The sequence below is a fragment of the Lissotriton vulgaris genome, chromosome 1_2, assembly GCF_964263255.1.
Source record: "Lissotriton vulgaris chromosome 1_2, aLisVul1.2, whole genome shotgun sequence".
In the NCBI taxonomy this organism is placed as follows: Eukaryota; Metazoa; Chordata; class Amphibia; order Caudata; family Salamandridae; genus Lissotriton; species Lissotriton vulgaris.
Genome location: NC_141686.1, coordinates 63,751,837 through 63,778,860, shown reverse-complemented (window position 1 = coordinate 63,778,860; position 27,024 = coordinate 63,751,837). Strand labels below are relative to the sequence as shown.

At 47.0% G+C, this 27,024-nt stretch overlaps 1 protein-coding gene across 1 annotated transcript in view; it reads right to left on the bottom strand.

Annotated features, from left to right (window-relative positions):
- Positions 1-26,780, bottom strand: part of LOC147733916 (differentially expressed in FDCP 6 homolog) — a 276,207-nt gene extending 249,427 nt beyond the window's left edge. The window contains exon 1 of the mRNA XM_086952810.1: positions 26,438-26,780. Within this exon, the coding sequence (XP_086808936.1) occupies positions 26,438-26,533 (96 nt within the window). The 5' untranslated portion in view covers positions 26,534-26,780. The remainder of the gene's footprint in view (positions 1-26,437) is intronic.
- Between the last annotated feature and the right edge of the window lie 244 nt (positions 26,781-27,024).

Sequence of the window (27,024 nt, the reverse complement as noted above, 5' to 3'; positions counted from 1 at the left end):
CACAACTTTAATTCTCACTTGATTAAACATGAGCATCCAGTGAGGAAAAGAGGCTAAAGCACCCCCCATTTTAGGTTTAAAGTATTTTATTAAAGTACAAAAAGAGCATGGGGAAGGGAATAGGAGGTCAAGCGAATACACAGTACAAGAAGCGGAACGTTGCAGCGGTTCAGAAGAAAAGAAGGGAGGCAGGAAGCCCCAGAGGGTAACAAGGCATAAGTCATAAAGCAATAAGGTATTGTGAATGACCCCCCAGGAGACCCCCACTCCCTAAGCAAGGCAGAGCTGGAATAACGTCCCGCAGTACAGTAAAAAAGAAAGCACACCATCCCTCCAACCCCCTGTCCCCAGAAAAGGAGAAAAAAGAGAAGCGAAGGAGGAAAAAGAAGAAAACAGTACCCCAACATCCCCGTCCGAAAATCAGCATTAAAAGCATATAACCCCGCGCCCCACCCCCAGCCCCAGACCCCCGAACCCGCACATTCACTCCGCTGCAGCCGCCGGCGGTGTCAGCCTAAGGAGTCGCAGGTACCGTGGACATGTGAGTTCGCGAAACTCCGTGGACAGCAGTGCCAAAAAGGGGTGCCAGAGCTCTTCAAACTGGTCAACATTCCCAGCCACCGTGAGCGACATCTTCTCCATGCCCAGTACCTGCCAGAGCCTGTGTAGCCAACCAGTGATGGAGGGGGCAGTAGGGGTGCGCCAGAATACAAGGATGTTTTGGACCGCGGAACCTAGCGCAATCGCAATCTGCCTACCCCTACGGGACTTCAGCGGATACATCAGGTCATTGGGGAGGCCTAGCAAAACATACGCGGGGAAGCGCGGGAGCTTGATCTCAAAATGCTTATCTACCTCATCCAGGACCTCCTTCCAATAGGCCGACAGCACCGGGCACTCCCAGAGAATATGCGTGAGGGTGCCCTCCTGTCCGCAGCCGCGCCAGCAACCTTTATCACCGATTTTGCGCATCTCGTAAAGCCTCTCCGGGGTGTAATACCAATAGGTGGATACCTTAGTAAAGGTCTCCGTCAGCCCAGTGTGGTACGCAGAGTGCCTCGCCCGATACGCAATCTTGTCCCACTCCTTGTGGCTCAAGGTCCTGCCCAATTCCCTGTGCCAACGCTCCCTCCCTGGGTTATGGTAATGAAACGGCGGGGGTTGGAGAAACTTGTACAAGTCGGTGATAAGCTTGGCATCCGAGGCCCGGGTTACCAGCCACCGCTCATAGGGCGTAATCGAACGGGCAGCAGCGTCGCGTACTGAGGGTTGAAGAGCCCAGTGGCGGACTTGCATATAACGCAGTCTGTCCCCCTCCGTCAGGCCAAACTCCTGTCGGAGCTGCTGGAAGGGGAGCACACCCTCCGGCCCGTAAATCTGGAAAAGCACCCTGCAACCCGCGCTCACCCAGTGGGAAAAGGCTCCCGGTTCCAGACCCGGAGTGAAGTCTGGATTGCCAGCAATGGGAGTGAATGGCGATGGAAAAGTGGTGAGTTCACGAAGCTCACACACCGCGTCCCACACTCGCAGCGGAACCCGGGTGACAAAAGAGGCGTAGAGGTTAGGCGGGCGGTGAGTGCGCCGCAGGAACGGGACTTCCTGGAGGGTGCGGCCCGCAACTGCCTGGTCTTGAAAGAGCCAATGCTTGTCCGATTCCCACCGGCTCCATTCCACCAAGTACCGAAGTTGCGCCGCCTGAAAGTACTTCCGGAGGTCCGGGACCCCGAGACCCCCCGCCTCCGGGGCAAGCATGGAGAGGACCCGCTTCATCCGCGGCTTACGACCCTGCCACACAAAGCGGGAGATGTCTGCCTGCGTCTGCCGTATCCAACCTACAGGAGGCTGGAGAGGCAGAGCGCGAAAAAGATACAGGATCTGAGGCAGTATCGTCATCTTCACCGCTGCGACACGGCCCAGCCACGAGAGCAGGCCTTTGTTCCATCGGCCGAGTTCGTCTTTGACTTTTTTGCCCAGAGAGGAATAGTTAGCGGCGACCATTGCAGGCAGGGAGGGAGCAAGCAAAATACCCAGGTAAGGCACCGTGGAGGAGGACCACTGCAGAGGAAAAAGACGCTGGAGGTCCCGCCTGGTGTCGACAGAGAGCGACACGTCCAGGGCAGCCGACTTAGTCATATTCATTTTGAAGCCCGCCACGCGGGCAAAGGAGTCCAGCTCCTGGACGCAGGCAGGGAGCGACCGTTTGGGGTCATCCAGGGTCAGCAAGACATCATCCGCATATAAGCTGACAGTATGCGTGTATTGCCCCATCTTCACCCCAATAGCGTCCGGGTTATCGCGAATCCTCTGGGCAAACGGCTCCATATAGAGGGCAAACAGGAGCGGCGAAAGGGGGCAACCCTGTCTCGTGCCGCGTTCAATGGCGAAGCTGCTGGAGCTGTGTCCGTTGACACGCACAGATGCTGACGGTCTCCTATAACAATTGAAGACCATAGTGCGGAACTTCTCGCCGATCCCCAGTTTCCCAAGGACCAGCTCGAGGTACGGCCAATGAACCCTATCAAAGGCCTTCTCCGCGTCAACCGATAGCAGCATCCGCTCCCCCGGGACGCGTGAGGCCTTTTCTAGCACGTGCGTCACCCTCTTGGTGTTGTCGACCGTCTGCCTACCGGGTACAAAACCGGCCTGGTCCGCCTCCACCAAACCTGGCAGGTGTAGACCCAGCCTGGCCGCCAGGATCCCCGTGTAAAGCTTGAGGTCCACATTCAAAAGCGAGATGGGCCGGTAATGGCCGCACAGAGTCCGGTCCTTTCCCGGTTTCGGGATAACCGACACAGTCGCCGAGAGAAGGTCCGGCGGGATAGCTCCTGGGTCGGAGAAGGAATTGAATAAGCGAGCCAGGAGAGGCGCGACAGTGGGACAGAAGGTCTTGTAGAACAAGGCCGTATAGCCATCCGGGCCCGGAGCCTTGCCGTGCTTGAGCCGAGCGATAGCGGAGATGACTTCCTCCACGTGAATATCCCTCTCCAGGTGGTCCGCCTGGGAGGAATCCAGGGTCGGGAGGGTGACGGAGTCCAGATAGGCTTCAGCCTCTCCCGGTGGGGAGGGCACTGCAGCGTACAGCGCCTCGTAAAAGGCACGAAAGGAATCCGCCACCTCCGCATCACCGGAAACCGGGACCCCATCTACTCCCACTAGCTCTTTTACCACGTTGCGTTGCTGCGCTGCTCTGAGCCGATGGGCCAGGAGCTTACCGCACCTATCTCCGCCGGTATAATAGGCATGCTTCAAGCGTAACGCCGCATACTCCGCCCGGTCCAGGTCCAACGCAGAGAGGAGTTTCCGCGCCGCCTTCAGCTGCCTCCAAACACGAGGAGCCCCCGTCCGGCGGTGAACCTGTTCAAGTTCCCTGACCTGCGCCGTCAGTTCCTCCCTCTTGCGGTGGCGCTCCTTATTCTCCGCTGAGGAAATGGAGATAAACTCCCCCCTGATGACTGCTTTCAAAGCCGCCCACTGCGTCGCCAGGGACGTATCGGAGTTGTCATTGTGGGTCAGGTACTCTCGGATGACCTCCTCTATTCGCTTCACCACCAGTTTCTTATGGAGAAGCGTGTCCCGAAGCCGCCACATCCCTCTGGAGGGGGGGCCGCCGGCCAAGCAAAAACTCCGGAAACCGGCGCATGATCGGACAAGGACAAGACCCCGATGTCCGCCGCCGTGGCGGCCGAGCGAAGCGGGCCGCTCACCAGGAGATAATCTAACCGCGAATAAGTGCGGTGTGCGTGGGAAAAATACGAGTAGTCCCTGTCGGTGGGATGCAAGGTGCGCCAGAGGTCATGTAGATCCATCTCAGCAATCTGGTCTTGCACCGCCTTAGAAAGCTCCCCCGTCTGCGGAAAGCGCTGGGCAGACCTATCCAGGGTGGAGTCGAAGACCATGTTCAGGTCTCCCCCCAAGATAATATGGCGGTCGGGCGAGGCAGTAACGTCCACTAACACAGAGTCCAGGAAGCGATCCTGGTGGTCATTCGGGCTGTAAACGGAACCAACCGTAAAGGCAACACCTCCCAGACGCATGCGATACACTAGAAGCCTCCCCTTCTGCTCGGCATGTTTATATAACACCTCACCCCTGAAGGAGCTAGCTAGAAGAATGGCCACCCCCGCAGTCTTAGTCGCAGCCGAGGAAAAGAATTGCGTGGGGAACTTGGCAGAGCGCAACCTATGGCAGTCTTTAGAGAGTAAATGGGTTTCCTGCAGGAGGCAAATATCCGCCTGCGACCCCTCTAGCAGGGAAAGGATCGCCCTACGCTTTACAGGGTTATTCAGACCCTTAACATTAAGGGTCACCACTTTCAGGGGCGGCATCGCTCACGGGGAAGCAAAGCGCTATGCAGCAAGCGAGGGATCAGCGGGAGGGGCGCGCGGGGCAGGGGAGCAGGGAAGCCCAGGATCGGCTTCGCAAGTGTTCGGACAGTATCGGACGGGACCCCCCCAGCAGCAAACCAGTTCTTAAGCCCCCCCAAAACCAACCCATGGCAACCAGCCAAAACCAAAAACAAGAAAAAACACCCCATTGTCTCAGTCCAGCCCAAGAGGGCGAGTCTGCAGAAAACAGTCAAGTGGACGTCCAGCCACACACCTCCAACCGCTCCCCCCCAACCCCCAGCCCCAGCCCAGCATCATAGAAGCTAAGAATCTCTCCCCCCGGAGTAAAGTTAGGCCGTCTGGGCCACGCCGTTAGTGTCAGGCAAGTTCCTGGCCGCAGTCCTCAGGGCCTCCGCCATATCCGCCCTGATGGTAGGAGAGTCAGGACGACTCACTGTCGCCGACGATTGGCGCCTCCTCGATCTCCGACGGCCTCGCCGCTCGGGGCGCCTCCATGCAGGCGTAGCTCCTTCCTCCTCCGTAGCTGTGAGTCCCAGCACCCCACAGACATCCTGTAGGGAGCGCAGCTGATGTAGCACCCCATTCCATCGAAAGATAAGACGGAAGGGGTGACCCCAGGAATAGGCCGTCTCATGCTCCCGCAGAAAGTCCGTGGCGATGCGGAAAGACCTGCGCTTCTGCAGTGTGATGGCAGACAGGTCTTGATAGAGCGCCACGGGTCGTTCTCGGAAGGACAGCGGTTGCTTCCTGCGGGCCTCCGTCATGATGCGCTCCTTTAAGGGGAAATCCGGCAGGAATGCCAGGATATCAGGCGGGGGCGCCGATGACTGGCGCTGGCGGCCCACCCTATGTGCTCTGTCGATGCGGATCTGGAAGTCCGCTCCTTCTTCCAAGATGTCGCGGAACAGGTCCTGCAGATAGGCCACTAGGTCCGCACCCTCATCCGCGGACGGAACGCCTCGCACCCGGATGTTATTCCGTCTGGACCTGTTCTCGAGGTCCTCCGAGTGGGCCTGGAGCTCAACACTGCTCCCGGAGGCGGAGGACGTCCTGCTGGAGGTGGACTATCTCTTCGTCGCGACGCTGGGCCGCCGTTTCCACAGTGTCGACCCGCTCGCCCAGGCCTTCGACCTCCCTACGCACTTCACGAACCTCTCCGGCCACCTCGGTCTTGAGAGTCTGGAATTCCTCCTTGAGGGAGCTGAATAAGTCCTCCATAAAGGACCTCGTGACTGGTGGTTCGCCTCCGGTGGCGTCCGCTGAGGCCCGGGAGGACCCCGGGGACGGCTGCGTCCTGTCGCGTAGTTGCTGGGACCTGCCGAGCATTTCCGGCAGAGTGCGATCTCCCCGTGCCGCGCCTCGTCTCCCAGCCATCCTGGCCTCCGCGGTGGATGAGGCCTAGAGCCAGCCGCCGTGGATGTGCCCAACTGCTCGAGGGCACCAGATGTGAAGGCCTCACCGAGGACAAGGGTGGTGCGTCACAGGCGACAAAATGGCGGCCTGGGTCAGGGCGAGACGACCATCGAGCCAGTCAGGGTGGTCAGCAATGTTCAAAACGGAGGCTTTCAGCTGTGTGCTCCCAGGGAGGGCAGCAGATGTGTAGGCACGCGGAGGAACCAAAGCGCCCGTATGATAAGGGCGCGGGCGAGGGCCACCAGTTTCAGCTCCACAAAGACAAGATGGCGGGAGGGCGGAACCCGGGAGGGCAGCCTAGGCCAGCAAGTCTATGGGCGACCCTCAAACAGCCATGGGTCGGGAAGGAGCGAAACCAATGCCTCCCATGAGCGCCAGCCAGCACGCCCGGGCCGGGCCCCGCTCAGACTCCGTCGTCCTTCACTTCCAAGCTCGGGGTCCGCAAGGCGTCACACACCGACATCCATGGCAGGGAGGTGGATCGCCGTCGCCAAGCTGGGGTCTGTCGTCCAGCGATGGGTCTTGCCACAAGGGCGTCGGCCAGGAAGCCGCCACACTCCGCGGAGTCCGTCTAGTCCGCTCCCCGGGGTCTCCAGCTATTCAGCACTCGGCCCAGCCAAGGCGCGCGGACAGCGCCGCGATATGCTCCGCCTCCAGGCCCTTCTCCTCGGGGCGACCCAGGCTCTGCTCCCCGGAACGATCGTTGAGCAAACTTTTCGGGGACTTCCCCCGGGGCAACAAAAGTCAAGGTGGTATCAAAATGTGCTCCAAGAACTCCGGCACAGTTCTCTCGCCCGCAGTGCAGCCGCGGGGGGAGAGAAGCGCAGGAATCGGGGCTCGAGCTGAGCCGGGCCGGGGGAGCTACGGGAGGAAGCGTCCGCTCACCCCGCCATCTTGGCCACGCCCCCAAGCACCCCCCATTTTGCCTGGATTTGGGAGGCAATTACTTCAGACCTCTGGGTTCAGCAGATTTGTGAGCATGGTTATACTCCAGCCAGGGAAGGATGTCTCACATTCCACCCAGTCTGATCCTCTGCATCAGCCGAATATAGTCCGACTCTTTCCACAAAGTGGTTGACTCTTCTGTGCAAAGTGCCCATCAAAGTAATTTCAGAGGCTGAAAAGAGCCTGGGGTATTTCCTGCTAAATTTTAGTCCCAAGAACTCAACCTATTGTGGCTCATTGAGCCCTAAATACCTTTAGCTTAAAGGAAAAGCTTAAAATTCACTGTCTCGCATGGGACCGGCTGGTGTCACTTGACTTGCAAGATATATCATTTCATATTCTACTACAACATTCCCAGTGGAACGTCATGTGTTTTGTAGGGGGCTCCACTCGTAACTTTGCACAGTGTCTATCTTGTCCCGGTCTCTGTGGAGGTGGAAAAAAATGATAGGACAGATGTCAGCGTCCCAGGTGACAACTTATGTGGCTCTGTCTTGTAGCTTCTAAAGGACGGACCGGTGCTGCTGCCAGCTAGTTGAGGACTCTCCTGGTAGATGATGTATCCACCAGAGAAAATGGTTACTGGAAACTAGTAAGTTGGTCTTTTATTTTCTTTTTCCTATGGAAACTTAATTATTTTGTATCAGGAATAAAGTGACACTCCTCTTTTTTATTAGTTCCAATTTCCAAAATCAGACCTATAATCCTAGTTTCCTGCGATGTGCTATAAAGCTAAAAAGGATTTAATTAGGTCTGCATGCTCAGAACCACCCGTACTTTTGTAAGAAATGGTTTGTTTTTAATAAAACAAATTCCATTGAACGCATGTGATACTATGTTTAAACGGAAACACAAGTTCTCTTTTTCTTTTGTACGTGTTTTTTAAAAATATAACATTCACACCAGATTGCCAAATCCAGACCGACTGGCTTTGCTAATGCTTGCCAATATTGGATCTTTAAAATGAAGATATCCTGGCGAGATGCTATTTCAACAACAGTGACTAACAAAAACCCCATCAGGACAAATAGAAGTAGGATAACCTAGAAAGAGATAAATATAAACAAAACCCTGATTCAGGCTGAAAAATCTACGTATTTCATACAAAGGATTGAATCCTCAAAAAATTCAGCAAAAGAGCTATTCCAGACAGTTTAAAAAACTTTCTAATGTCACTAGTAAACAAGCATTTGCAATGTAATAGGTCTTGCATTTACGCTGGACCTATTGCATTGCAAATGGCAGGCATCACGACAACGGGTGGGAGGGAGGGCCGGGGGGGGGGGAGACGGCAAGGACAACGTGAGGGAGAGCGAGCCGGGGGCTGGAGAAGACACGGACAATGGGAGGGCGGTGGCCGAGAAGGCACGATTGGGTGGGCGGGCGGGGGCGTAGAAGCAAATGACAACGGGAGGGCGGGGGGAGAAGGCACGGACAACGGGAGGGCAGGGGCCAGAAGGCACAGACAACGGGAGAGAGGCGGGAGGAGAAGGCACGGAGAACAGGGGGGGAGGAGTGTGGAGTAAATAAGGCACCAAAGCACGTCGTGGCTGGAGTAGGAGAACCTCATTAAAGAAAATAGTGCTCACAATCTAAATAACATGTACCATGTAACAACCAAAGTGAAGGGCCCAGTCGCCATGGGGGGTGACAAATGAAGAGGACGACGTACTAAGGAGGGACTAACAAGCCTATTGATGAATCAGAAGCCAGCATTTAGGGCAGACGATGACACAAGCCAATGGCAAATATGGGCGGAGAGTAGGTGGAACTTCTATTCTCCTACTCCTCTACAATAAATCTCATAGAGCAGCGCATGCGCGCTGGCTCTAGGCTCGATCTGGAAACACAGTGGGCTACAATCAATCCTTTTGCAACACACTGGCAAGTTTCTATCAAGCTAAAGTAGAAGAGGTAAATAACAACTTCTCCTCTAATAAACATTTCACCTCCAAAGCAACAAATGATACGCCTTTCATGCTCCAGCATGGAAACATTCTGCCCCTTCACCCCTCTTACAGCCGTAGAAGTAAATCTCCTAATAATTACTACAATTCAGGCTCTCTACTCAATCCCTGCCCTTCAAAAATGGTACAGTTAGCACCAGATACTATAGCTACCCATCTCATGCATATCTTCAATGGAATATTTAGCTCAAGTTATTTCCCTAAACAATGGAAAAAAGCCTAAGTACTTCCGTTAATAAAACAAATACAATCTCATCCCTCAGTATTCTAGGAGCCAAACGTATCGGCTTTCGCTAATGGCCAGAATAGTGGAAAAGGCCATGAAACAGAAACTAGCCTCCTTCATCAACACCAACCATCTTTTTGATTCCACTCAGTCTGGCTTCAGGAGTGGACATAGAACCAATTCAGCCCCGATTGTGGCCCTGGGGGATATAAGGGATACTTTCCGATAGGTGAGGCGGAGCAGCCCTCATTCTACTCAATCTATCGGCGGCAATCAACATGGTCACTCATGACCCGTTGATTGACCGTCTCCATAATATTGGAATCAGAGGAGCAGCATTGGCTCTATTGGAATCCTTCCTCTCAGAACGGCAACAAAGTTTTGCCATGAATTTTTTTCCAGACCATTCTCCTTGCCATGCAGGGTCCCCGGGGGGTCCTCCTTGAACCCTACGCCCTTTAACTTAGATTTAACACCACTGACCAGTATGATTAAACCATTTGGCTTCTCCTTGGTGTCATAAGCTGATGACACACAAATTGTAGTCTTGCTTTCCAGCAACGCTAACGACACTGCCACTAGATTCCACAACAATATACTAGAAGCAGGCAACTGGATGAATGACAACGGCCTCAAATTAAATTCTCGGAAGACTCGGGTGCTTCTTTTTGGCAATGTTTCCTTCTGGTCCCCTGCTAGGTGGCAAATAAGAACAGGGGTACTCCAAATTATGTTTGCGGTCAAGAGGTGGGAGTAGCAGGTAGCAAAAGGACAAACAAGAGCGAAACCTCTTACAGTGACCTAAAAAAGTTATACAGTTTTAGCAGTTAAGTCAATTGTTTATACAAAGGATGCATCTATTGACACATTAGACTTGTCTCATACTCATTTTTTATTTATTCTTCATTATACAAAAATATATATACTTTTTTGATTTTTCTGCAGTTTTCATTTATATGACATACATAAATAATACATTTAAATAACAATTGGCATACATTTGTTCAGATATATTGTATTTCTAGAAATTGTTGTTCTAAATAGAACCCCTTATCAGCAAGTGTAAGCATTCATTCCAACATGCATACACATACTTTCTCACACACAAACAACAGTGAGAAAATACATAAAAAGTTTTTTAGCAGGCTTTGTGTTGAAATATAATTGTTGTCCAATACAAGACTCCTCGCAATATGATATCAATCTGTCAGAAATCAAAAGACAGTACATATAGGATCGTGGTAATCTCTGTTTAAATTGTTTTCCACATCTAGTTTTTGTATTATTTCAGTTTGTCGTTTTTGAGGGTCTTTGTATGCGTACAGCCTACGTACGTTTTGGTGATATTGTATTCGGAATCACCTTCTTCAGGGCCAATCTGGACTAAACAAATGTCTGCAATGGTCATAACCTGTGGGGTTCTGGATATTTGAGGCTGTAGAGTAGAAAAGCTTTACTATGGCATTGCTGAGGCGACTAGTTTTATCTGTTGGTAGTTGTTCTTAGGATGGCACAGTCATATGGTTATGAGGTCTAATGACATGTGGGTAAGTGGTGATAGTTTACTCTTAACCCAGTTTCTCTGAGTTTTCCTTTGTTATCAGAGGAGGCCGGGCTCTCTGTGTATTCTTCAGTATTCTTTTTAAGGAATTTGCAGTGCCTCAAGAGGAGACATATGTCAACAATTTAGTTGAGAACGAATATGCTGTCCCATCATACGCGGGGTGCCGAACGCCGTGTCTCTGCCACCGACGGTGTATAAGAATAAAAAAGAATACTGAAGAATACACAGAGAGCCCGGCCTCCTCTGATAACAGAGGAAAACTCCGAGAAACTGGGTTAGGAGTAAACTATCACCACTTACCCACATGTCATTAGACCTCATAACCACATGACTGTGCCATCCTAAGAACAACTACCAACAGATAAAACTAGTCGCCTCAGCAATGCCATAGTAAAGCTTTTCTACTCTACAGCCTCAAATATCCAGAACCCCACAGGTTATGATCATTGCAGACATTTGTTTAGTCCAGATTGGCCCTGAAGAAGGAGATTCCGAATACAATATCACCGAAACGTACGTAGGCTGTACGCATACAAAGACCCTCAAAAACGACAAACTGAAATAATACAAAAACTAGATGTGGAAAACAATTTAAACAGAGATTACCACGATCCTATATGTACTGTCTTTTGATTTCTGACAGATTGATATCATATTGCGAGGAGTCTTGTATTGGACAACAATTATATTTCAACACAAAGCCTGCTAAAAAACTTTTTATGTATTTTGTCACTGTTGTTTGTGTGTGAGAAAGTATGTGTATGTATGTTGGAATGAATGCTTACACTTGCTGATAAGGGGTTCTATTTAGAACAACAATTTCTAGAAATACAATATATCTGAACAAATGTATGCCAATTGTTATTTAAATGTATTATTTATGTATGTCATATAAATGAAAACTGCAGAAAAATCAAAAAAGTATATATATTTTTGTATAATGAAGAATAAATAAAAAATGAGTATAAGACAAGTCTAATGTGTCAATAGATGCATCCTTTGTATAAACAATTGACTTAACTGCTAAAACTGTATAACTTTTTTAGGTCACTGTATGAGGTTCCCCTGCTAGGTGGCTGCAAGCTCTCAGTACCTTACCAACTCCGGTCAAGAAAGTAAAGAATTTAGGGGTCATGTTCAATGACAAACTTTCCTTCGAAGGTCAAATTAACTCCATCCCCCCATCATCCTTCTAAACCCTAAAGACAATTCGAAACATTCTACCATGCGTTCCCTTCGAACTGCAAAAAACTGTGGCAACGACCATTGTCTGGTCTAAAATAGACTATTCTATTGCAATGCTCTTTATTTGACCATGCAACAAGGACTTCTGAACAAACTTCAGATACTGCAAAATGCAGCACCTTTCTTGCTTCTAGGGATCCCCAGGTGCCAATTGGCTTCACATGTCCTAGCCAAGTTACATTGGGTACCTTTCAAATTTTTTCCCACTCCTCCACTTCTAAAATGTATCCTTCCCCATACGGTGTGCCACAGGGTTCAATACTTAGTCCCCTCCTTTTTAATCTTTATGTTACCCCCGTGGCTCACATTGCACAACATTCTGGGCTGAATCTATTAACTTATGCTGACGACTCTCAAATCGTCTTCTCTCTATCCCAAGTTGACCCAAACTCTACCTCCCCGCTGCAAGCACGTCTCAGCGAAATATCCAGCTGGATGAACCGCAACCTGCTCAAATTAAATGGTGGTAAGACCGAGGTTCTGGTACTTGGGAATAAACCTGACCTCTGGAGCCCGAGGCATTGGCCGCCTGCCATGGGTTCCCTTCCTTTTCCGTCCAAACATGTGCGTAATCTTGTTGTGACCATCGACAATGGCCTATCCATGAAAGATCAGGCAAACAAAGTTGCAGCCACCTGTTTCACCATTTTGCGGTGGCTGAAAAAAATCTTTTGGATACTACCATCTAACACCCAGAGATCCGTTGTAGAGGCCTTGGTGACCTCCAGGTTGGACTACGGCAACGTGCTCTACCTGGGGTCCGCTAGCGCGGTCACACGCCGTCTCCAATTGGTCCAAAACGCCGCCGCACGGCTCATTTGTGGTTGCCGAAAAATTGATCACATCACAGAACGCTAAAGGGAGCTCCATTGGCTCCGATTTGAAAGTCGTGTAAAGTTCAAGGCTTTGAGCTACATGCATAAGATCAAGGCTGGGGTAGCTCCCCTGTACCTTCAGTCCTTAGTCAAACTCTATACCCCCTCTCGTTCTTTCCGTTCCTCCTCTCAATATTTATTTTGCGTATCTAAGTACAGACTTTCCAGAATGGGTGGCAGTTCCTTTGCAAACTTAGGACCAAGACTTTGGAACTCCCTTCCTCTGGACATACGTATGGAGAACTGTCACGCTCGCTTTCGCAAAGCTGTGAAAACCTGGCTCTTTAACCAATAACATCTTACTGGATAGTTCTTGCTTCTTCTGCCTTTCAGCGCCGGGAAACCCTTGCGGGTAGCTTTCGCGCTTTATAAACTCAACAAATAAATAAATAATAAATAAATACCTATCAGAAAGGATATTGCCTTTAAAGGCCCTTTGCATCACCTTCAAGGACCTGCATGACACGGCCTCGCACAGTTTCACTTGGTACATTCCCCCCCCCCCATGACGCTCCGTTCCATCTCTGCCAAAAGCATCACAGTCCTCAAGACCAGGCATTCCTCCTGGGGTGGCAGACGCTTCATAGCCTGTACCACCACATTTTGGAACAACCTCTCTCTCAGTCTTATATCTATGACCAGGCTCTTCCTTTTTAGGAAACCTTTTAAAACCTGGCTATTTGCCGACTAAGAAGGGCCCATATTGAATGTCAAACTAAATCCTTTGGAAAAAGCAGCGCCAAGTCACCTTCATGAGTATACATTGCTGTTGCAAAACCAGGACACCTTTCTAGGTAACAGTGGCACTTTACAAATGGCAATAATAGAGAATATTAATAATAATGCTCTTTCTTTGGGCCAATGCAACCTCAAGGTTACAGCCTCTAAACTCATGCAGTCAGTGTGAATGGGGCTGAGGTAGTGCCTCAATGGTTTAATTTGATCAAAGCAGTTTAAATTTAAAGAAAAATGTCTATCCTATGTAGTTTAAAGTGGATCTGTACATCTCATCTAGCGTCAATATAAATATATGGATCTATAATTTTTTTGTTGTTCAAAATAGGTTAGTAAATAGCTTGTGACTGATTAATGTCAGCAAAGCTATCAATCAGTAATAAGCTTAATACTCTCAAAACTTATTTGTGATGCTGAATAAAATGTATTAATGTCATTTTTCAATAAGCACTATTTCTATTTCCTTGATTGTTTGACTTTGATTTGCAAGTAAACTGTTACCTTTGTTAACCGATTTAGTTGCAGCTACATTTTGTAGGTGAATGCCTCTCAATTTGATGCCTGGGTATAGTTTGCTACCCAACTAAATCTTAAAATGCCAAAAAGAGGTGATTTTTTTGTTTAAAACCAGTTTGATACCATGAACAAAGCAGTCAAAGGGGAATGAATACAGCATGCAACGATCAACTCAGAAATGCTCCATCTCCATTATATTCTGACACCAGAACCAGTTCAGAAATGATCCGTCAACGCCAATTTGTTGTTTCAGGATGTTAACCAGAGAGCAAAGCCAACTCTGTTGAAGCCGCTGAAAGGTGTATTAGGACAAGAAGGCAAAAGTCCCCTGAATCAAGGAAGCAAAGCGCGTTGTCAGCCATTTCCAAATAATAACCTCCGTTCTACAGCCCTGCCTACATCCAGACTGGAAACTGTCCAGGAGTCTCCATATGAAGAGGGAGTTGAGAGGTTACACATCTTACTAGAGCCTTAACTAGAAAGGGAGGGGCTAAAACAGGCCCAAACCTATTGAGATTGCTGGCATCCATTTGGGGTTATTTCCGGACGGTGGAGACTTCCAGACAACTGGGAAAATATCAGACATGAGAGAGGAGTTCTTTAAAGTGACTGGGTGGGGGAGCTGGTGTTTGGCAAGTTCTTTGCTGACAGGTCTAAGCACAGTGTCATTGCAGTGATTTTGCAGCCAATCAAAACTACCCTGCCAAACCTATGTATTTATTCTCCATGTATCACTTTTGGGGGACATCTGGACTAGACACAGCTTCCACTCACTTGGGTAGGAGGCTTCTCCCCCCGCTCTCCACCCTCTCGGCTGTCTTGAAGTTGTGTCTCAGCTAGATGACGCCCAAAAGGAAGCACAGAAAATAGAAGACCACCGGCATACCAAAGCTTCCAGTTATAGAATGTAAGGTGTATATGGTTGCAAACACTCTAAATAATATAGTAAATCAAAGAAAACAAAGCTTGGCAACCAGAAAATGGTGCGAAATTGAGTAAAATATGTACTGTATTGTAAGAAAAGGGAACAACAATAAATGGGGATTTAAAAAATTAATCCTATTAGATCTTGGCTGTATTTTCAAATAGCCACTTTTCTGCCTTTTCATATCTTCCCACCGTGCTTTGGGAGCCTATGCACTTCCTTCTAGTAGAGTTATAGAATGTTTTTAAAAGTACAACATTTAAAACATATACTTACATTTACAAAGATTATGGGCCAGCTAACATACATATAACATAGGGGAGTCTCAGGAATGAGCGGTCATTGGAGTCCACTTGCAAAGTGTTTATGTCAGGTTTTTGGAATGATTACTTGAGTTTTATTTTTGTGCATTTACCATTTGGATAGCGAGCGACATAATGGGGTGTGCCAGATGTGGATTGATCAATGAATACCTATCACAATTATTCTGAATGCCTTGTGCCAGGTCCCACGAGCACTTGCTATAATTTTACTAGTGCTGCCCAAAGTGAGGCTCGTGGCCTGGATTAAGCCTGCTAAGTCTTTTCATGTTGACTATCACACTATTTTCTGTTCACTGTCTGTGCATCAAAAGACAAAGCACCAGACCACAGATAGGCTGAAGTGCTCATGTTTCCTTTCCAGCCTAGCTGCCAGTAAATGCTTTGTCGTCACCCGTCTCTCTTCCTTGGAATAGTCCTCATCTGTGTAGTAACCCATCCACCTCTTGGGACAGAACATCTAAATGCTCTGTATTCTGCTTTTATGTTTTTTTTAAAACTACTTCCACAAAATAAGGAGGTATACCAGGACTGCATCTCCCCTACAACACTTGTTTTGTTTCCTCTCATTCTGAAGTACAGATGCCTGGTGCTGTGGCACCTGCCCAGGTATTGTAAGGTTCCAACTTCTCATACATGCATGGCAGATCCTCTACTTGGGTGCCCAGAGATGTGCCTTCTAATGCTCCAGGACCCCAAGCTACACCTCTGGACCCTTTCTATATTCTATGTCTATGCTATGAATAGTTCCTAGTTTGACACACAAATAATAGCACAGATAATAGCACAGAGTAAAAGCATTTAAAATAAGCTGTATGATGCTGGAGAGCTCCAAAAGGCGCACATTTTTGCAGAAGAGAGGGGGGAGCGCATCAATATTTTTGCGGCATGCGCTTGTGCACAAATGGAAATGAAAGACAAGGTCCCTTTTTGCGGTCTGCTCGGAGACTGGGGGAGCAAGGCAGCTGCTGAATGCAAGTCACCCCAGCCTGTGTAGCAGTATGAGTGACAAAGGTCTGAGGCAGACTTACCTCCGATCACAGGCTGCAGCTGCACTCGTGAAAGGCAAGAGCAAAAGAAGCCTCTTAGAAAGTACATGCTTTCAATCCAAAGCACAAAAAAAAAGGTACGCAACTCTATATTTCTGAACTAACAAACACTGCTCAGCAGCTCAGCATGGCAGAATAGTCTCCAGGCACTCTGCAAGTGAGTGGCCCGCAAATATGAGGAGGCAGCGGCCACACCACAGAGGGTGATCGGCTAGAGACGCCAGCAGCATGGCAGAGAGCTGCAGGGTGCTTGAAATGTGAAACGAGTGACCCACTGAGAGCGAGAGGGCGGCGGCAGCATGGAGGAGAAGGCAGAACAAGCACCGAAGGCAACTGGAAATCATGCTGGAAATCAAAAACGCGCGGACCTGTCTGTCTGAAACAAAGATGATAAAATCATGATTATACAATGTACATTAGGTAGACTCGATGTAGATAGGTAAAAGTGTAAGTCTGGCAGTGAAAGGCGGGCGGCTGTCTGGACGAAGGCTTTCCAGTGGCGCGAGGGAGTTACTCAGCTATGGAATGCGCGAGCCCTTCAGAAATTACACACGCCTTCTAATTAAAGCAGCAAGAAAACTTGACAAACAACAGATGGCCCATGCGCGCCGCTGCTGGCTCCCGAGAGCAAAACAATCTGGGACTAAATCTTTTGTGAAAACTTGGGACATCCACACGCCTTTGGCCAATTGCTTGCTGAAGCCAGATGCAAAGGCCAATAGCAAGTGAGCACCACACGCACGAGCTTCTACTTAAGCTGAAGTGATTCCAAGAGGTCAGTTTTCTAGAGCAGGGCATGCACGCTGCTTCTAGGCTGGACCTAAAAAATGGGGCATGGTAGGAATACCCTGATCCCATAAGGTTGGTCCACTGGTCTTTCAAACAGACCAAAAAAGCATTAAAAAAAATACTGCGAAACCGAGATATTGGCAAATATCCAGTAACAAGAAAAAAAAACAACAACAAACAACAAGAAAAACATAAGCGTGTGTTTTTAATTAACCCCCGGATGGGCCCGATCCGAAGCATACCTTGAATATAGGTGGGCCTGCGTAGGATTTTTTTTTTTATAAAAAACAAATAAATAAATAATAATACAAATCGCAAATGGAGCCCCTTCTAGGACTTCTCAATGCCCCAGGGACCGCCACCTCCCTGGGGCATTGTTTATTATTTATGCAGGGGTGCCTATGCGGCCCCCAGGGGACCGCCACCTCCCCGGAGTAAATGTTTATAACTACCTACCAAGGGCTAAACTTATAATTAATGTGAGGGGCCGCCATCTCCCCGGGGCTAATTATTAAATGAATGCGGCCCCCTTGCAACCCAAGGGACCACCATCTCCCAGAGGCATTCATCAAAAATAAAGGGAGAGCACGCAGCCCCCCCCCCCCCGCAGCCCCGGTGACTGCCACCTCCAGGGGGATGAAATCAATTAATGAAGAGGGTCCATCAAGGACCCCTGGCTCCAGGGCTAACTTGTCTGCTGGAGGGGGGGCCGTGTGGCACCCCTCCTGGAGCCACATACAGTCCTTGCCTTGGAGCCGCCATCCCCAAGGCCCGGCTATTGTTGTGTAGTTCCTATATTCCCAATAGGCTCTGCGCATTGGAATAATATATACTATAGATTTGACGTAGGACTGAGGTCTACTAGGTCTCTATCGAATATATTAGACTTAATTGTGAGTGCCAGCTAGCTCAGAGGTCACTAGAAACTTTCTTGAATGAACAAGAAGGGATTAGTTTCTGACAACCGCATAAACATGACAACTTTGTTTCCCAAGAATAAGAAATATATCTCTAGAGTCTCAGAAACAATAGATAGGTATTTCACTCAGTCAATCGTGCATGCTTCGTTTCACCAGAGGTGCAGAGAAATAGAGAGACGGGCGTTTTCAATAAAAAGTATTTATTGAACAGTCTTCTTTCTCATGCAGAGGAAATGAACTGCTACAATCGTAATACTGGTTGCAAAGTACAATGCGTACAGTACGAAGAGTATTATAAAATACTGTAAAAGCATGATATGGTTTCTAAGCCATAAAATACATAAAATACATACATTAATAAATAAAGACTAAAAATACTCAACTGGTGCATAAACATGACAACTTTGTTTCCCAAGAATAAGAAATATATCTCTAGAGTCGCAGAAACAATAGATAGGTATTTCACTCAGTCAATCGTGCATGCTTCGTTTCACCAGAGGTGCAGAGAAATAGAGAGACAGGCGTTTTCAATAAAAAGTATTTATTGAACAGTCTTCTTTCTCATGCAGAGGAAATGAACTGCTACAATCGTAATACTGGTTGCAAAGTACAATGCGTACAGTACGAAGAGTATTATAAAATACTGTAAAAGCATGATATGGTTTCTAAGCCATAAAATACATAGAATACATACATTAATAAATAAAGACTAAAAGTACTCAACTGGTGCTTCTAAAATACGCCTACCCCAGTGTACCCAACCTAGGTCTAGTACAAGGGAAGAAGTAAGTGAGGTGTAGCTTAGTTTCAGTATTCTTTGCCAAGAATCTATCCAAAAATTCTCAAAGGGTCTAGTCAGCTCCGTACCTTGGTTTTAGAATGAAGGAGGTCTGGTATCTCTCTCTCTCAGGACTCGATTTCCCAACAACCCACAAGGGTATCTTGGAAACACTGGAGCTGGATTTCTCAGCAAGAGAAAAGACAGCGTCTCTCTCGGAGAAAAGACAGCGTCTCTCTCAGTGCGTCTGCTGGAGGGTCGGCTTCCTTCGGCACTTGCCTCGGTGAGCTGTGTCGTGTAGGTAGATAGTCGAACTGCTCCAAACCACTGTGTGTTTTCTAGGGCAAGTGTGGGCATATTTATACCTTGAAGGTGCCTAGTTTGACAGGCACCTTAAGGTTGGACATAATAACGTCATCAAAGACTCAGCTCTTTGAAAACTCTATGAGTTCTTGGATAAATCAATATTGAAGCAAGGGGAAGTCCCTGACTGCTGAAGGCGGGTTTTTCCAAGACATTGTTGTGGATTTTCGGACCTAGTGGAAGTAGCCATGCCTTATTTGGACTGCATAGGCCAAGTCTAAATATGGTTATGATTTCTATGCCTATATAGGGATAGGGTGATTTATACCTATATATGGGCATTAATCGGGAAAATTACACTAGGGTCTTAAATTCATATACAACACTATGTCCTGGGTTGGAAATCCTTGGGACTTTGCATTTTCTCTATGTAGGCTGCATGCAGTAAATGGCAGAGTGCGCACGACTGGCTTGGTCGGCCCCAGAGGGCCGATCAAACAGTCAGGCCCACAGCATTAAGCAAGCCACTCCTCCCACACCCGCCCGCCCCCAACCAGGGAAACTGTTCTTCTTTCTCGCAGTGCGAGAAGCAGAAACATAAAATGGTATTTAAAATACCATTTTATGTTTCTGCTTCTCCCACTGCAAGAAAGCAGTGGGGTAATGCTCCTCCACCTAATGGAGGAGCCGCCCCTGTACCAACTAGTATCTCAATCTATATTTGAACAATCATAGATTGTGAGGTTTCTCACAACAGAGCATTCTTAAGGAAGAGCACTCTCACCCATCCTGAAGTGTCCCTTCTCACACCTCAACAGCCCATTGTGGTGTGGGCTACAACTCCTGACGCAGGATGAGCGGTTCGAAATTAAACTAACCCTATAAGAGTCTATGGTGTGGGTGAACTGAGCAGAGTGCAAAAAAGGAAGAAACAGGATATGGAGAAGGTAAATTATCTCCAAGTGAGACCCTACAATTGTATTTTGTCCTCCAGGGACAGGATTAAAGACAGTTGAATGAAGCAGAAAGGGGAATCATCCCTAGGTACATTAATTGGTCAACATGTGTCTGCCCTAAAATTACCCTTAATGAGGCGTAGTGGGCATTCATCAGGACCTAGCAGACACTCTGTTATAAGATACAGTGATAAGGTATAAGATAATAAAGATACTGGTACAAATGATAGTCATTAAAAAAGACCCACCTCTTGAGGTACCCACTACTGTAGAGTAAACGGTCTCTACTTGAACCTACCCTGTCAAGAGACCCAGGGCTGTGGCTGTGTGACTCCAGCGAAGAAAACAATTGCTGGTTAACGGGCAAGTGTCCACCATGCAGCAGTCAACTGGCAGATATCTGCTTGCCTGTCACTGTCAAACTCGCGACATTCTTTAAAGACAAAGTAAAGGTCATCTTTAACGTCTTTGCTGCAAATTAAAGTTCTGCTGGGCTTGCATGACTAACAACCCACAGTTGGTGATATCGGATGGCTTCCAAACCGGGACCAGCAACAGTGAAGCAGCCAATGTGGCCGCTGAAATACCAGAACCACATCAGTCTTTGAACGCTATTTTTTCTGCTTTCGACCCCCTTACAATTGGTCAAGTAACAGACATGTTTTATCAAATCAGGGTCTTTTGATCCTTGTCCACCTAGAGTCTTACAGTTAGCCTCTGCCATTGTCCCCGGTCATCTATTATTGATTTTTAATCAAATGTTCCTTTTAGGATATTTTCCCCAAAAATGGAAAATAGCATCAAGACTCCCTCTTGCTTGTAGAGCTTCTCACCCGTCCTCCCCGACCTACATGTCGAAAACGATCCAGGTTGCTCGACAACTTAGCACCTCTCACTTCCTAAATCTCAGTGATATGCTATTCTTCTTAAATGGTATTAATTGGATGGAAAAGCAAAAATTAGGATAACAAACATGAAACCTGTATGTTTCACGAAATCACTAACACTAATCTGCATCTAGTAACCTGCTATCCGTCCAGAAAGCAAGTCAGCATCTCGTCAGGGGTAGTCAGTCCAATTATAAATACCTGTAGAATACCACTCATGACTTTAAGGTGGGAAGAGCTAAGATAGTTTGAATCACACTTGCTACTATAGCAAGTGTGACACGAACTGGCTTAGCTTTTCCCATCTTAAACACAGAAAATCCACCACCCACCACTAACATTTTACCAATTCAGCTGTAGTTTGTGTTACAAAAGCTAATAATGGATCTATGAGTCTTTAAGACTATGGTATCATGCTGAGCTTTTGATTGTAATCAATGGAGCAAACAAATGCACATTCTCTATGGGCAAAGTCAGAAAGTGACAGTTATGCGTAGAATTTGATTCTCCCTCACAGACACTGAAACATAGGTGCACTGAACACTGACATTCCGCAAAAGGAATACACTGGAAAATATGGACACACCATAACGAGAGGATTTCATGCATAACTCACAGAGCCATAAATGTCTACGATCCAAAATGCCTACAATAAAAAATCTCCAAATACTTACGAACTAGGATTTTATATTTCAGGCTGTCACTATGTCTAAAGATTCACGATAACATGAAGAAAAACACTGGTTTGAAGTTTTTATCAAATTAATTTTAGTATATGCAAAACAGTATTTATTGAAATTAACTGTTATTACTTCTTAATTGTAATTGTTCCTATTTGGTACATGATGTTTTTATTTAATTGTATCCAACTGTTATCTGATATTGTATTATGATTGCTATTATTCATGTAAATGAACAATTTTTCATTTGATCGAATAAAATTACTATTACCACTGGCGTACATATGTTTGTATATGGTATCTGCATAGCGAAAACCTAAACAAAAGGAAGCGGAGCACTGTAAGGGGTCAAAGGTGTGTATAAAGTCAACAAGTGATATGAAAGATACCAGGGTTGTGGACAGTTAATGCATAGTGATGTAGTTTTCTTTAAAGAAGTATTCAACTCTCTCCTAAATTGGAGCAGTGTTAGGGAGATCCTGATGGATATGAGATATTGTTCCAGATACAAATCTTTGTGCATAAATCAGGCCTCAAGAAATCTACTCTCCCACTGGCCATGGCGAGTCGTGTGTTATCAGGGTAAGCTATTTTAGGGACTAATGGCCTCGTCTCGGGAGATACTCCAGCTGACATTACACTATGCAGAGCATTGTCATATTACACTATGCAGAGCATTTTTTTGTTTACACCGGGTGCACATTTCAAAAAGTGTGCCCTGTGCAAACAAAAAGTGTGCCATATTAGTTTGAAGTTGCTAACCCCAGGATAGCTCCAAACTCGTGTTTGCCTGGCGGCAGTGCATTCAAGTGAAAAACAGACCAATTGTAAAGCATCCGGTACGTGTTTCACTGTGCAGGCAACAACCCGCCTGCACTTTTAAGAGGAATGAGAGATTCCCCTGCAGGCAAGTACAGTGAGTGACTGTACCGGCCTCGAAGGAGATGTCTAGGAGGTCCATAGGACCCCTCAACCCCTTCAGAGGGCTGCCATCAGTGGGTGCACAGACAGTGCGCCTCATGACAGCTTCTTTGCCTCTGCGGCCACTTCTATAATACAGCATGGGCGCAGAGGCAAAGAGATTCCCTCATTTGCATGGGGCCACTCACCTATGCAAATGAGGTAATGCACTCATGTGTTCGAAACTGTCACTTATTAGTAATCAATGGAGGGAGAGAGCAAAAAGAGGTTGAAAAAACGGGTGTATATAGACAAAAAGTATTTAATCTTTTTTCAAATCAAGTTAAAAAGTTGGGTACAAGATGAACATCAAAGCTGTAGAAGGGTAAATACATTAATCTACACAGCCCTTACTACATCAATTGCTCAATCTTCTCTACCTATCACAACATTGATTAAGTATTCAATGGTAGATAAAGCCACAGTCAAATAATAAGTGACAGTTTTGAACACGTCATTTTTGTTGTTGTATAACCAACATTAGTGGGTTCAAATCACTAAGCCCACATGATTTCATTCTTTAACCCCTTCGCTGCTGGTGACGATCTCAGCTCTTCATCAGCCACGGTGGTCGTGTGCGGATGACGAGCTAAGCTCGTCATCTAACGCGGCTTTTGGAAAAAAGCCGCACAGCGCAAAAATAACCGCCGCAGCAATGTGGTTAAGTGATTTCAAAATTTCTGTGTCTATCAAAATCCCTTGAAGGTATCTTCACCCTACCATACTTTTTGCCCAAACCCTCATGGGTACACTGGGTTGCCCACTATCAACTCTCATCTGTAACAAAAATGGCCCCCGGGGGCCCAAAACCGGCCCCCACCCTTGCGGCTCACCGGGGGATTGCCCGGTGCCCGCAACGGCCAGTCCGGGCCTGATCAGATCCCATGCAAAGCGGGCGCACTTTGTATAATGCAGCCAATGTAGTTCTTTTAACTAAGAAAGTAAAACAACAATAAAGATACCTTCAAATCTTGTTACATTTGCTAAGCATTCAAAGACAGAAGTCAGAGGTCAGCATATGTCCTCTTAAAGATTTTTCCTTATTTCATCCTGGAGATGGTGTTTACGAAATCCTCCAACTTTACAGTCAGCAAAAGTACAGTGAACTGTCCGACAATCATGCTGTGTGCAATGAAAGGCTATAGGATGTCAGTTTTATTTCTCATAACATTTAAATACCTTGTAAATTAACTTTAAAAATATTTCTAAATAAATTTCAGCAGTTGGGCAAGCACTTTATTTGATGTGTGATGGAAAAAAATATTTTAATTGGAACAAAACAAATTAGAACACTTTACTTGTTGGTGTGCAAATGATAAATATTTGCTGCAACTCAATTTCCCCAAATAATATTTGTATGCTATATAGTTTTATTATTAAATCTGCATGTCAGTGGGAAGGTTTGTGGCCATGTCAATGGAAATGTACTGTCTGTAAAGGACAGTGCACTACCACAGCATATTTAGTAATAGATCTATTAAAAGTGAGTTCTTTTAAATATGAACTTAAAAACTTTCCAGGCCCCACCCTGATGACAATGCTATTGATCAACAAAGAGGCAAGTGAGGGGTCATGTGTACCTTTTATGCGGGCTCGATTTTTATTATACATAGTGCAAAAGTTTAGTCTATTAAATCAAACATAAGAGTTGTTGTACAGCAGACATATTGTACTCATATTTGAAGTGGCTCTCACATTTAGTAATGAAGAAAATGACAGCTAGATGAAATAAACATTTGCCAAGGATCACAGAATTTTGACCAGTTTATGGGTCAGGAATAAATATTACAGTTAGGTCGAGTAGATGATTCAAGTCACTAGACCTGCAGATCTAGGAACACTCATGATTTTTCGAGGCATGTAAATGGAAAATGCCAGCTGCCCCGTTTTCCCTTTTTACACTTCTTTTACACTGGTGATACTACTTTCTCAAAAGGAAGCTGCCAAATTATTGCATTCCCAAACATTAAACAAAAGAGTCACCAAGAATCACTTAGAAATCAGGAGAACGGTTAAGAGTTGGCTTATTCCTAACCTGCTCCATCTCGAATTTGTATGATCCTTTTCATAATTATGAATTCCATCACAAATTCTGGTCTTGCTGTCAACATATGCTGTGCAATACCCTCTTATGATCCAGGGAGAGCCAGGTAACCCTGCCCTCCTATACACATCGCCTTTCAAATCTAATGGGAGAACCAGATCGTTGAATGCATTGCAAATTTCCGTATTAGCCTTTATTGCATGGTAGGTGTTAGCCTACAGAATTCTATGCCTGGGGTGCTATCTACGTGAATAGGCACTTAGATGACCCACATGGGGGTAGTAAGCACTATGCACATTTTTAAGTGCTATATGCTATGCCACATGCCAATAATGTTGCTTCTTTCTAGTTTTACATCCTCAGATACTATGCCCTATCAAAAAGCCTTCAATATATTCCGAAATCAATGCCTTTAAAAAGAAAATAAACTTACCCTGGTTTATAAACTGCAAGTGTTTCTCTTTCATTCCTTTCTCTCTTCCTTCTGTTCATGCCTTACGTGTAGCCTGTGCTAAATTGCATGCCTGTATGCCTACTTTCTATTACTGTGTTTCTGCAAACTTCCCACTACTTTTTTTTTTAAACTACTTAACTCATAGATCACAACTTCCTTTTTTGACACCATATCCTTGCAAACAAACAATACCTCATATCCTCTAGCCGATCCATTCATCAACCAACTAGTTATATGAACTCACCACCGCCCCCCCCCCCCCCCCCACATTAATGACAACCTCCAACATCTATGAAACGACCACACAACAACTGGTGCAAATGCATGGAATGGTACGACCAATTAAACCGAACAACGACTGAGGAATCAGACACGGGAACACAACGACCAGGCCACGAAAAACGGAACCCAGATAACCTAACAGGAACAGGACATGGGCACTGAAAATCCAAGGAAACGACAACCAGTAAACACTGTCGAATACTAACCTAGAAAGCCTGAGGGGGCCTAGACACTGGAAGCAGGGGTACAGCACCCCCAAAATAAACATGCTGGAGTTCAGAAGATGAATGTGCAATAAAGCTGCCTTATATGTTGTTGTTATCTCGTGGCAGAGTTCAGATATTAGGCTGGACCTTCTGACCAGCTGCTGCCTACCTTAAACATGGAGACTGGGGTTTACTCTTCTTTCTCCCACTGCAAAGTGTGGGTATTTTGTACTGCTACCTGTGTGACAATCTCTTTGAGTGTGAAAGAAAATGATATGGGATGTTAAAACGTTGTAACACACCAAAACTCGTGGGTACAAATATTTCAAAATGTGTCAGCACTTAGGAAAGCACAAATGAAACACTTTCTTTTGTGATTCTGAAGTTGTTCAAAACAAATATTGCAATAGGATGAAAACAAATCAAGACTCTTTACATGGTGATGTAAGTATTCCTCAAAATCCAACTTCCATACATCATCATTTGCACGCTGTACAGTTGTATTAGTAAGACTACAGGTCTGCGCACATTGCGTGGCCATTTCAATGGGTAATGTGCAGTCTGTAACGGACAGTGCACGACCACACATCGCTTTAGTAATAACAGATGTTCGACATAGTGCTCCAGTCCAAATCCACCACCGGCTGTATACGATGCAACCTTACAACTCTCCTGCTGAGTGGGAGTGTAGTGTTCTTTGCGTGACACTTGGATCGTTCACAATCCCTGTGACTTAAGTGACGTAACACTGACGGCAGCACCCCCACTTTGAAAATAGTTCCAGCAACACTGCCGGGGGTAGGCGCAGTGCACATTATTCGTAATAAAACCCGTTGCCTCTGCACTGTACGAGTGATTGCGTTTCTGTCGCTAGCCCTGACACTTACTCGCAGTAACTTTTACTAAGCAGCATGTGCGAGGCTCGGGCGCTTGGAGTTAGTTAGGGCTCTGTTCAGATTTCCTGCTGGGTTTTCCCTGCACCGGGCCGGGGTGCGGCCCTTCCCTGCGGTGCCAGTCAGTGCACGTCCCAGCTTCCCTCCCGCCACCTTTACCTTCAGCTGGGATTTGGAGACCTTGCCGTTCTTCTCCAGGTCCAGCGCCGCGAAGGCGTGCCAGATGGACTTCAGCAAACCACCCTTCAGGTCCATTTGAGGGCCCGCCTCTGGGCCTGGTGAGACGCAGGCGCCTGGAGGCCCGAGAGGGAGCGCTGCGAGGCTTCACAGGCTGGGTGCTGGTGCGGGGTAAATAGGCTGGTGCTGTACTGTGCGCTGCGAGGACTCCGGGGCTCACCTGCAAGAACGGCTGCGCTGTGGAATGCACGAGGCCCTCACCTGGCCCATCCCCCACCAGCCTCCCTCGCAAACAAGCCGCCGGGAGAGGGAATGGGAGGAGACTGACTGCGCTGATCAGTACCTCCGATGTAGGTGGTAAACACGGCGAGGACACAGACTGCACCCGCCTCTCTCCGCGTTCACACGAATCTGTTACAAGACCGTTCGAGTCATGCACAAATCTTCGCAAAGTCTGCAAATTACACACACTTTAGACAACATCAATGCTGCAAATGGTTGACAAATTCACATTTTCATTTGAGGAGTTGTGGCTGACTACAAAATGTTTCTTTCGTGTGATTGATTCC